Source organism: Candoia aspera, chromosome 3 (genome assembly GCF_035149785.1).
Source record: "Candoia aspera isolate rCanAsp1 chromosome 3, rCanAsp1.hap2, whole genome shotgun sequence".
Taxonomy (NCBI): Eukaryota; Metazoa; Chordata; class Lepidosauria; order Squamata; family Boidae; genus Candoia; species Candoia aspera.
Genome location: NC_086155.1, coordinates 137,007,639 through 137,020,275, shown reverse-complemented (window position 1 = coordinate 137,020,275; position 12,637 = coordinate 137,007,639). Strand labels below are relative to the sequence as shown.

The 12,637-nt window shown below is 43.2% G+C and overlaps 1 protein-coding gene across 2 annotated transcripts in view; it reads left to right on the top strand.

The window, feature by feature from the left end:
• Window positions 1-204: 204 nt before the first annotated feature.
• SLC22A23 (solute carrier family 22 member 23) overlaps window positions 205-12,637 on the top strand; it is a 106,335-nt gene continuing 93,902 nt past the window's right edge. For both annotated transcript variants that reach the window (XM_063298830.1, XM_063298829.1), the window contains exon 1: window positions 205-1,533. In XM_063298830.1, coding sequence (XP_063154900.1) covers window positions 958-1,533 — 576 coding nt within the window. In that variant the 5' untranslated portion in view covers window positions 205-957. The remainder of the gene's footprint in view (window positions 1,534-12,637) is intronic.

The window sequence follows — 12,637 nt, the reverse complement described above, 5'->3', positions numbered from 1 at the left end:
TGGAAACTCCCGATGGTCGTGCGAGGCAGCCCGAACTTGGGGGCGTTCCGATCACCTCCTGCAGGGGGAGCCGAGCGGCCGCAGCGGTTCAGTACGGCAGCGGCCGGGAAGGAGCAGAGCAGCAGGTGCGGCGGCTGCAGTTGCTACCTTTACCTCCGGGAAAGGAGGAGACGGGGGCGGGAGCTGGGTCAAGGGGCTGGGCTTGCAGGTTGCGAGCCAAGCGGAGGCAGCGGAGGAGCCGCGGCCGGAGAAAGAGAGGGAGGCAAGACGCCGCGAAACCTCCCAGCCCCCACTCGAGAAAGGAGGCGATCCGCAGCCGCGAGAGGACGGGATCCAGCTCTGGCTGGGCTCAGCGAATGCGGCTCCTTTCTACGCTCCGCCCGCTCGCTCCTCCGACCCTCAGCGAAGGGGAATCCTCCCCCGGGCGAGTTTAATGGGCGGTAGCAGGGGCTGGCGAGGGACTTGGCAGGAGCCGCTCGCCGGATTCTTTTCCTACGGGCCCCCGTCGCAGCACCCGTGACCAGAAGGAGACCTTTTAGATCCGATCGCCAACCGCCCAGTCCCGTCAATAGCCCCTCGGGCGCTCGGCCCGGCCGGCGTCCAGCAGCGGAGGGAACAGCACCCGCGTGTCCGGGAAGAAGCGGCTGCGGCGAAGGAGACGCAGGAAGGTTTTAAGGACAAAGTGGGAAGGGAGGGCTGGGTGTGGCGGCTAAGGAAGGCGGGCGCGCCTTGGAACGAGGGGCGGCGAAGCGAAGGTGGGCGGGCGACCATCGGTCTCCCGGGGATCTCAGTACATCTAGAGCTGTTACACCTATGCGCGAGTTGGCGAAGAATTCCGCAGGCAAGGCTTCCGTCCGTCAGCCCGGCCGGCTTACGAAACCGCGGATCGTGCCCCGGGCGCCGCCTCCCCGGGTCCCCTCTATGTGAGCCTCTTCGGTTGCCTTCACCTCCTGCTGGATGGCGATTGACCGGCGACGAGAGGAGGGTGGCGGGGGGGGGCGGCCCCTCCCCGAGGAAAACGGTTCTTTGCCTGCCGGGGAGGCGGACCCTGCCACTGCAGCTACAGCCGCACCCCCTGCAGGGGGTCTAGCGGCGGAGATCCAGAGCCTGCCTCTTCCCACACCTCCCTCCGGGTCCTGCAGCCCTCTGCTTCTGGACTACGATGGCTCCGTGCTGCCCTTCCTGGGCGGCCTGGGCGGCGGGCACCAGAAAACCCTTATCCTCCTCACCTGGATCCCCGCGCTCTTCATCGGCTTCAGCCAGTTCTCGGACAGTTTCCTCTTGGTACAGCCCATCTCTTGGTGCAAGGGGACCGATGGGCAGAGCAACTGGACCGGGCTCCCCCCACAGCCTGCCAGGAGCCTCGCCACCAGCCCTAGCTACAATCACAGCAGCAGCAGCAGCAGCTATAGTAGGGGGATACTGGCAGCCCCAGAACTGCCCACTCCAGAGGGAAAGAACGACAGTTACTGCCATTGCAGCGAGAGGTACCATCGGATCCCGGCAGGCCTTCAGCAGAATATTGTGAGCAAGGTAAGAGGCATGGAGGTAGGAGAGGGGCCTGATGCAGAGTGGGAAGTGGCCTTGGCTCCCCTAGGTCAGTGTGGGTTGCTGGGACCCTCAGTCTCTTTCCAGCAGCACAGTAAGCAGGAAGGGTGGCCAGTCGTTCTATTTGTATCCCTTGTATGTGTGTCAGGGGCAAGGGGAGTGGACCTTGCAACTTCTCATGAAGTTCTCTGCAGTCCACATAGCTGCAAATGTATGAGATTATGTAGTTTCAGTTCTTGAGTGCAATTCTTGAGTTCAGTTCTTGAGTGAGGTCCTCTCTGGTGGTGCAAGACTCAGTGTATGCCCATGCTTGAGAAGATTCCCCGGTCGCACTGCAGGAAGGGAGGCAGCAAGATATGGCAGAGGAGTAGGGCACTGCATTTCTTAATGCCTCTGCATGGACAAGGATGTGCCATCATGTGTGGAATGGCCATCATGGGAAATTGCTTCAGCAAAGTCTTTGTGGCCACTCTGGCATGTCTGGAGCAGATTATGAGTAGATTATGAGCTATTGAACCACAAATTAGGCAACCACATTTTCACCTAATGAATTGGGTGAATCGAGCCCGTGTAGTTAATGGTTAGTATGTCAGGCGAGCCCAGAACATTGGGTTAATGGAATAACTGTGGCTAAAATGATGGTAATTAAGCTGTACAAAGGCAGACTATTTGTATGGGAATGATGATCATGAGCTGTAGTATTTCTTCAGTTGCTTCTCAAACACAACATTGACATGAACCCAATGAAGAATGTTTGCTTGTTTGGGATGTCTTGTTCTAGGAGATCTTCTGTTGGTTGTAAATGTTTGAACCGTATTCCTATAATACCCTTCAGTTGAATGGTGCGTTGGGAGGACATTCTCCTAGGGGTGTCCTCTGCTGTGCTGACTACAGTGAAAGGATCTCTCTCTGTTACCTCAGAATTCTTTGAATGCTTTACGTCTGTGGGATACGAGCATCTGTTTTCACAGTCCTTTGTGAAAGCTGATCCAGTTTTAGATTTTAACACAAGAAGACACAAAACAAGTACTTACTCTTCCTTTCTTGGCAGAATCAGTAATACATTTCTCTTTAAGTGAATGCTTATTCCTATGAAAAGGAGGTCCTTTTTTAATGCTACTGTGGGACAATTGGGCTGAGCCATTAACAAGGTTTTGGAATCTCAGTGGCAATATTCAGACAAACCAAATGACCTACATTTCAGCTCAGGGCAGCGCCTGGCTCCAGCTTCTAGACAAGGATTCCAGTGGATGCATTTCTCACTTAGGAATTTTGCCTGTCGTGCTTCATAAACACCTTTCTCATGTGATGGTGGTGAGAAGCAGGTTGGCACAAGGCAAGCTTAAAACACATGGGGAATAACAGAACTGATAGCTTAAGAGTGCAATTTATGATTAGCCAGTTGTTGCTAATTTAACAAATCATGGTTAAAGCCAAATACAACTTAACATGACTCAACCTAGTCAATATGTATAGGCAGCCAGTTAGAGATATATTGACTATTTCTGTACAGGTAAAAGGAATGAAGTTTTTTTTCTAAGTCAACAAGAAGGTATATTCCAAAATTACGGCAAAACAATTTCACTATAATCTCTGACATGAATAAAGAGGTACTAAAGCTCATGTAGGATGAAATTGTATGTTGGAATATTCCAGTGAGTAATATTTGGTTTAGATGAGTGCTGTCAAGAATTGCCCTCCAGGTGGTATTGAGAAATCAAGCTCTACTTCTCTTTCTCCAACGTTTTTGGAATAGCTGGCTGCTAATTTTGTTTGGGGCTTTTTAGCACTATGTTATACAGAAGGCTGGAATCACGAACAGGACTGGTGCTATTAAGGCTGGGATTGCAGTATAAAGTTTTGCTGCAGGAACCCATTCTAAATTTTTAGAATGTATTCCTCACTTGCTTCCTTTAACAGGTGATTCTCTGCTTGGGGAAGAGATAGCTATTTTGGTATTTTGTATCTTCTCTAGCTTCACAGTCTAAATTGAGTCGGATCTGGTTAGTACGTGGATGGGGGATTAACCAGGGAATCCCGAAGCTATAGGTTAGAGTAGGAAGTTAAAAAAAAAAAAATTCCAGAAAAAGGCAGTGGCAAACCACTTCCATATTGTTGCTAAGAAAGTTGCATGAAGGTATCCATGAAGTCACCAGGAGTCAAATTCAATTCTAGAGAGAGTTTGTGTGCCTTCCAGCATGACTTGAATAAACAACTATACTGTAAAATGAAACTGTTCATCATGATTGTAGTTCCCTTAATCCCAAACCACCAAAGCTCAGCAAAATTCAGTCCTTCTGGGAACTGTGTTAGAATTAACTGTTCTGTGGTGTGGTTTTTTTAATCTGTTCAATCATGTTCGAGTCTTGGAGGCTACCTGACAAGTCCCTGCAGTTTTCTTGGCAAGGTTTTTCAGAAGTGGTTTGCCATTGCCTCCTTCCTAGGGCTGAGATAAAGTGACTGGCCTAAGGTCACCCAGCTGGCTTGGTGACTAAGGCCGGAGTAGAGCTTGCTGTTTCCTGGTTTCTAGCCTGATGCCTTAACCACTACACCATGCCCTAATCAAATGACTGCGTTCTTGCTTTATTTTGCAACTCTCACTGCCTGGTGATGAGGATTAAATATTGTTTCAGTCCACCTTGAAAGTGATAGAGGACCTATCTTAGTTTTATTTTTAAAAGGAGAAAAGATGGTGAGTAAAACATGGCATCTTGACAGTGTGTGACTTGCTTTAGCTGCCACATTCTTGATCCATTAACTGTGGTTAGGAATTCATTCATTTTTAAAGAATTTATATAGCTGCCCAACTTGAAAAATGAGACTCCAGGCGGTATACAATAATAAAAATGAGATTAGTGTCCCCAGCAACAGAACAACTGAAAGTCAGTAAAGACAACAAATACACAGCTGGGGCTCACCAACATATACTTCACCTCCCAAGATAGATTCATCTAACATCCTGGCTCAACAACTGAGGGAACAGCCAGGTCTTCAAATGCTTTTTAAAAAAAATAAAGTAAGAATTTTATTAAGTTTGAAACAAAAACTACAAAAAAGCAAAAAAAAAACCTACAAAAAGAAAGAAAAAAACTAAAAAAAAAGTGTGAAACACAAGAAAAAAGAATTTTGAAGATTCCATAAAGAGGTGACTTCCAAGTTTCAACAACAAGAATATACAGCAGTTTCCATAATCAATCCCTTACTCTATATCAAACCAAGATCACATTATTTCTATAAATCATTCCAGTAGCACATTATAAAAATCACTAAACACATTTGCTCCTTCTCCTTATATTAGAAGAAAAACATAAACCTCCAAATCAACTCTCCTCAAAAAACATTTATTAAATTATTTCCTTGATTGATAACTGGCAAATAGAGGGAGAAAATGTAGAAGCAGTGAAAGACTTTGTATTCCTAGGTGCAAAGATTACTGCAGATGCTGACTGCAGTCAGGAAATCAGAAGACGCTTAATCCTTGGGAGAAGAGCAATGACAAATCTCGATAAAATAGTTAAGAGCAGAGACATCACACTGACAACAAAGGCCCGCATAGTTAAAGCAATGGTGTTCCCCGTAGTAACATATGGCTGCGAGAGCTGGACCATAAGGAAGGCTGAGAGAAGGAAGATAGATGCTTTTGAACTGTGGTGTTGGAGGAAAATTCTGAGAGTGCCTTGGACTGCAAGAAGATCAAACCAGTCCATCCTCCAGGAAATTAAGCCAGACTGCTCACTTGAGGGAATGGTATTAAAGGCAAAACTGAAATACTTTGGCCACATAATGAGAAGACAGGACACCCTGGAGAAGATGCTGATGCTAGGGAGAGTGGAAGGCAAAAGGAAGAGGGGCCGACCAAGGGCAAGGTGGATGGATGATATTCTAGAGGTGACAGACTCGTCCCTGGGGGAGCTGGGGGTGTTGACGACTGACAGGAAGCTCTGGCGTGGGCTGGTCCATGAAGTCACGAAGAGTTGGAAGCGACTAAACGAATAAACAACAAACAATTATTTCCTTCCTACTACTGTTCTATAGATTTCTGTCAGCTATAATAGAAATCAAATTATAAGAACATTTAAATTGCCTACTCTTATAATTAATACTTCAACAATCTTAACCCTATTAAACCTAAAACCAAGCAATTATGATATCTTACAAATCTTAAAAATGGAACAATCCAATAAATCTTAATCCAAATCATTAAAGAAAAAAGGAATCATACAAGCCTTAATATCAATAAAAAAAATCTTAATTTTTTACCTCAAAATAAAAAGATTTAGTTATCTCCATATTACACACAAGGCATTTTTCATACAGAAATCAAACAGCCCAACTGAGACTTCTCAGCAAAATACCTCCCATAGAACAGAGCTGCTTCTTTCCCATAACATTCCATCAAAAAAACAACTGCATTTGTAATTTGCAAGTCAGACTGTCCCTTTAACCCCTCAATACCAAAATGTAATTGCTGCCTGGCATTTCAACAAAAGCTTCAATCTGTCGGTGGAAATCTCTATCTCTGGTAAAATCTTCATCTTCTTCCACGATGTCTTCAGCCAGATAACACATTTTAAAGCTGATATTTTCTGCAGTGTCCCGAATAGCTTGAAAAATAACTTGATAGGTATCATGAAAGATCTGTTTAAATTCACAGCAAAGCTCACAACAAAACTCTGAGAAAGTCTTCTTGAAATCCTCCATGTTTCAGGCAGTAGATTATGGAGACCCCTGGGTACTTGCACTAATGAGAGTAGGAATTAATGAGTTAATGGAAAATCTCCGAAAGTTGTTGACATAAGAGAAAGTATGGTAACAAGCAGCTCCAGGGAAGGTGAACAGAAAACTGAACATTCAAAACAGCAGTTTCAACATGTAGGAAAATATTAAATCCTTCAAATTTTATTCAAAAATAATAACAGGGAGACAATTATTTATTCTCAGTCTTCATCAATATCCAAATGGGAAAACAAGCCAAAGCTTTAAAAAAAAATTGAAAATTAATCTCAGAAATAACGACAAGCACTAAGAGAGATCGCTTCTCCTTGCTTTAGAAAGTCTCTCTTAGGGTACATAACTTTAAAAAATATAAATTGAGTGATTTAGAAATGGGGTGGATTGATTTAGTATCTCTTTAAGGCTACAGCACAGCTTGGAAATGGTGACATCCCAGCCTCCTGGTGGCTCTTATCAGATTAATGCAGATGCTGTTTGCGGTTCTCCCCCTGCAAGTTGCTGTTCTGGAGGGCAGATGGGATGATTCCTAGCGTTTTCTTTGTACATGAAAACACTCCGGGCGCTTTGGGAAAGAGCCTGCCTGCACCCAAAGAACCGCCGTGTTGTCGGTTCTGTCTGTGGAGCTTGAGGACAAAGCTATTCTGTCAGCCATGTCCCCCACTGGAAGCTCAGGTCTTCAAATTCTTCTTGAAGACTAACAGAGTTGGGGACAGTTGAATCTTGGAACAGGAGGTGGGAGAGATTTTCCATAGGGCAGGCACCACAGCAGAAAAGGCACACCTCCTAAATCCCATCAAATGACATCTAAAGGGTGTGCCCATTCGGTTGTACCTTTAGGAGAAGCCTATAAGCTCAAATGGTTACTTCAGCTCTTTCAGGTGCAAATGACCTTTCCATATGCTTTGCTTGTTAACTGCATAGTGCTAGGTTATGACTAGACTCCCACAAGTCATTTTTATCAGCCAGCAGGAATGTGGGAAAATATATTCAGTGTGGGAAGAGAATTGTTCTAAGAGTAACAACGTTTTCTAAGACCCAATTCTGGTCTTCAGGAAGAGTCCACCAATCATGCAAAGTCAAAAAACAGAGAAGCCACACATAGTGTGAAGCCAGCCATGTGGTTTGATTTTGTCATGCATGTTTTGTTTCTAAAGTGTTGTTTATGGCTTAATGTGGTACATGATGAAAACAAACTATGGTTTATTCAATAAAACATGGTTAAGCCATAGGCTAGCAATATGTGTGTGAATTAGCTAGTATAAAATTAATTATATTACTAATACAGATAAAAGCATTATCTACTATATGGTTGGCTTTAACCAGGGTGTGTAAACCATCTTCTCATATATTAGGATTGTGCAATACTTCAAATTTGATCTCCAAAAGATGTTTCAGATTTCCAGAAGTGCAAATGAGGCATTGATCAGCAACTTTTTAATGCAAGTACATCTTTTCCTGGGGTAGTGTGACTGCATTCCAGAAAACCTTTTGGAGATAAAATCCAAAGCATAGCACCGTATATATCTCTTACAATAGGAGCACAATTTTACAGAAGGGCCATATGCATGTCAAAAAGTCAGAATGAAATTTGACAATTGAGAAAGGAGCTAATATTCTTGTTAGAGCTAAGAGAAATAACTGTTCATTTATTTTCTGGCAAACTGCTTTAAGCAAGTGAAAGACGTATAACCTAAAAATGATTATTGGAGAATTAATTTATCAGACTGAAAAGCCAAGAAGCTTTGAAAACCTTCTTGTGAAGAAGAAGTTAAACAACACAAAAATTGAGAAGAAAAGTTAGGCTGCATTTCTGAGTGGCTGGCAGAAATGGGTTTTACAACATTGTTTTATTTCATGCAGAGGTATGGTATACTGTTTTTCTTATAATGTTCTTCATTGTAACCCAGATTTAGTTAAAGATCTCACTGTGATCTGCTGCCTTCCTGAATGTGAATTCACATAGGAAAGTATGTTCTTGCATACTCCCCAGATGCATACAGCCAAGCATTAGTGGGCCAGTCCAAATGCAATGTGCAATTTCTTTTGAAAGATTCAGATTGGTACCTAGCCAATTAGTGGTGATACAGTAGCACAATCTATATTTTGCATGCAGAAAATCCCAGGTTTCATTTTTAGTATCTCTTGAAAACAAGTGCTGTGAAAATCTTCGGCTTTAGACCAAGATGTTGTTGCTAATCAGCTTTCCCCAACTGATGGCCTCCAGGAGTGTTGAGCAAATAGGTTCTAGCAGTACTAGATTGCATGCCAGCTGTGGCTACTGAGTGTTGCAATCCCACGGCAGCGGGATGCCCATTGCAATACTTACCAATATGTTTTTGGATATGTACGGCTGTCATGCCTGGTCATTGGTGTGGGGCTAATACAAGTTGTTACTGGGGATGGCTCTTCTGTGGGGAAAATGTTTGTGGAGAGGCTGCCTGTCTGAGCTAGGAGCTTTGCTACACCTTACTCCTAGATGATTAGTAGCGGGGAGATACTGAGTTTTGTCACCATGGAAAAACCCAGCGGTTGTGGATTGTTCAACAAATCATGGTTAAACAAACCACGGCCTTGCACATTGTGTGAACCTATTCATTTTATTCCGGGTTTCTGCTAGGACTGAGTTCTGACATGAACCCATTGTCAGATTAAGCTGTCAGTTGTAGCAATTAAGGATTTGATAATACAGAACCTGAATTCCTTTATGCAACTCAAACAAATGCAATGGGAAAAGTAGCTGATAGCATAACTCAGAGCTGCCAGTGAGTGCATTTAATCACAGATCTGAGTTGAAGTCTTGACTCTGATCATAATTCAGAGCTTGTAATGTTGTATTTCAGTAAATCTATTTGCTCTAGATTTATCTATCTGAATTCCTTTAGAGAACTCTCTAATTGCATTTACAATGGCTGTTAAAGCTTCATCTGATCCCCAAATAGCACTATAATGCTTATTGGGCATTGATGGTCCTGGGTGTCCAGTTAGGGGAGAAAAACTCTGAAACACCACTGTGCATTAGTGGTAGAGTTTTAATGCTATTAATTAGTTATTTCTGCATATTGTTATTTTTCAGGAGAAAAATAAAGCTACTTAATTGCAAAAAGTTAATAATAACCTCTTACTCTTCCACTTCTTGAACTCAAATAACTAATGGACCAAGGCTGTAATGCTTACAAGTAGCTTTCCCAGCCCCCAGGTTGAGTGAACTACATATTTGATCATAGCTTGCACGCACAGTAATTAGGTGCATTGGTTGAGGATGTTGGGTGTTGGAAGGCACCTGCTTGGGGTACTAGAATGAAACCTGTTGCTCTAAATTGGATTTTGCCTCTGAACAAACAATTGTAGACTGTGATAGAGTTTCACTGTGAAATTCACTGTTTACTGAACCATGACTTAGTGCAACATATGGACTCAGTCCCAAAGATCTTGTTCATACATGGTTTAACCATGATTTTTTGAGAAATCCACAATTGGATGTGCTGAAGCAGAAGCATCAACCACACACAGTATGCTCAGCTGGAACCAAACAAACCACGTTATAGCTTGGTGTGGTGTGTAAGGCCAACCACTGTACATCCTTATATGATCTCAGAAGTTTCCTAGATTTTTAGATTAATGTTAATTCAGGACTTAATTTAACAGCTTTTCCTTTTCCAGAGATTTGAAGTAATATGTATCACTTTCCTTGTGAAAGGTCATTGTGGCATTCTTGAAGTAAGGACATTTCTGTAGTGCAGCTCCTTTCTTTATATGCAGGATAACTGAGAAATGCCAGAACACATGGAAGGACATAAGGCCAAACTCAAAGAGGTTTGTTTGAGGGTTGCTGCTGGAATGGGGAGTTCCTGGATCATGGACATCCCTCACCTAATCCAGGGCTTTTTAGGGTTATGCCAGGGACATAGGAAGTGGTTTATGGGACAAGTTGGGGCTGTTGTTGATCCTCAGAAAGTCTGATGCAGAAATCCCCCTGAAAGATTTAATTTGATTCTCCTGTTTCTCTGGGTATTTAAGATGGTAGCCTTGCCAAGAATGACTGGTTTGTTCATACCACTAGCTCCCAAATAAGCAAACCCCATAGCAGCTTTTGGGTACAGTACGTGTGAGCCAGGTCTCTATGCACACTGAATTAACCAAATCTGCTACCTAGTTGCATCGCTACTACAACATTACACCTGAAGAGTATCCAACAGCTCAGCTGGAGAAAAATGTGGCAGCTACATTGCTGTTGCTAACTAATGAATGATACTGTAGTCATCAATTGTATCATCCCAGTGCTAAAAGCTCTGATTGCCAGTCATTACTGGTTTGAACCTTTAAAACTCTAAACGACTTGGGTAGCTAGCATAGTGAAGTGGCTGAGATACAGACTTTGATCAGGGAGATTCAGAACTAATGTCCACTCAGTCATGGCATTTCCTGGTGACTTTGGCCCAATCAGTGTGTCCCATTGCTACTATATGAATAAAATTAGAGGACAACCTCATGTATATGGCCTTGACCTGTTAGAGAAAAGGCAGGATGTAAGTGAAATAAGTATAGTAAATGTGACTGATTATTGAGGCCTGCTTGGCATATGAGAAAAGACCTTTCTCCTGGGTCAAAGCCATGGTTTATTGAATACATCCCAATTGACTGAGAACAGACAACATATCAAGCTGTAAAGCATGGTTTTATACCACAATGGCTGGTTTGTACAACATACTAAAACAAACCATCCCAGGATTCAGCAAGGTCTGTGGAAATGCTTCCCTTTGGAATATATGAGGCAGGTTGCATAATAGTTTCTGAAATATCCAAAAGTGAAATCTTGCAGCTTTCCTCACCTTGGTTAATATTTGAGATGCCTTTCTAAGATTCAGAGATTTGCCTAAGCTCACCCAGCAGATATATGGCTTGGCAGTGATTTGAACCAGTATGCAACTTGTCCTCTTAAGTACCATGCTACAGTCCACACCTTGGGTTAAATGCAGAATGACCTATTCACTTAAGGGTTCTGGGTCACAGGAAGCTCCACCTGTTGGCCTCTGGGGAGAGTTTGCCAAGCACTTGGAGAACAAAATTGCAAGATAGGTGCAGTCTCATAAGATGACAGGTAATGCCTTGCCACACCATCTGGGCCTCGTTTGAGCTTATGAAGCTAAGGGAGCTGATGGGGTCCTCTGTGGCATATATTTATTTAATTTACTTAAAAAGATTTGCATGGCTGCCCATCTTAAAACAAAACTCTGGGCAACTCACAAACATGAGATGTGGAAGGAGTGTTGTCCAAATACCTGGAGGCTGTGAGGGCCTGGATGGGGCAAAACATGCTAATGAATCCCAGCAAGATGGAGTTACTTTTGATAGCCTCATGGAGGTTCTGCCAACTGCTCTAGTAGGTTGCAATCCCCCTAAAGTAGTTGGTGTGCAATCTGGGAGTTCTCTTGGAGTCACAGCTTCTCTGGAACAGCAGGTGGATGTTGTGGCCAGGAAACCCTTTGGCCAGCTTCAGAGGCTCTGCCAGCCATACCTGGATCAAGAAGTACAGAAGACTCATAGATTGGTCATTTCTCAGACCCAGAGAGTTTAAAACTTTTTTTTTTCATGCTGGGGAACCTGTTAGTTAAAACAAATGAAAAAAAATTGTTAGAACCCTTGATTAAGAGACAAAACCCTAGGAATAGAAAATTGGGAATAAAACTCTTGTGCTAATTGCCACTAATTTCCAGTTGTCTGGAACAGAAGGGCCAATTAGGATTGGCCTGGCCCTGTCCTCCTTTCTGATGACCTTGCTCAAGCAAAGGGCAGAAAGCAAGGTGGCGTGCACAAAATGGCAGCTGTGAGGTTTTTCCACAGGAGAACACTCCACAGCCAAGGCATTTTCCTAGGTAACGATGATGGCCATCATGTTTGCCCTTTCGGCTGTATTTATAAACATTACTATGGATGCATTTATGTGAATTTAGTTTGCCTGTAGTCTTTCCCATCGAGTTCTCACAGAACCCAAGGGTTCTTTGGAGCATAGTCTCAAAAACTGGGGGTCAGACTACTGGAAATGCTTATGTTTTAATGGATGTTTTTAGTTTTAGTATTGTATTGGTAGGCAGTATTCAAACAATGGTAAAGAAATCAGTAAGGAGTAGAGTTATTCCAGGAAATGCCAATAGTGTAAAATAAATCAGATATTTGGGACATTTCTTGATTAAGTTATAATTTCCTGATTAAGTTATAAGTAAGTTATTTTCCTGTTCCTCCTCATCACTGTAGCTGAGACGTATTTCTATTCCTTTCTCAGAAGAAATTGCTTTAGCAACATATTTTTATCTTCTGACTCCATAACTGTAAATGTCCAAGTTAAGGCCTGCTGTTC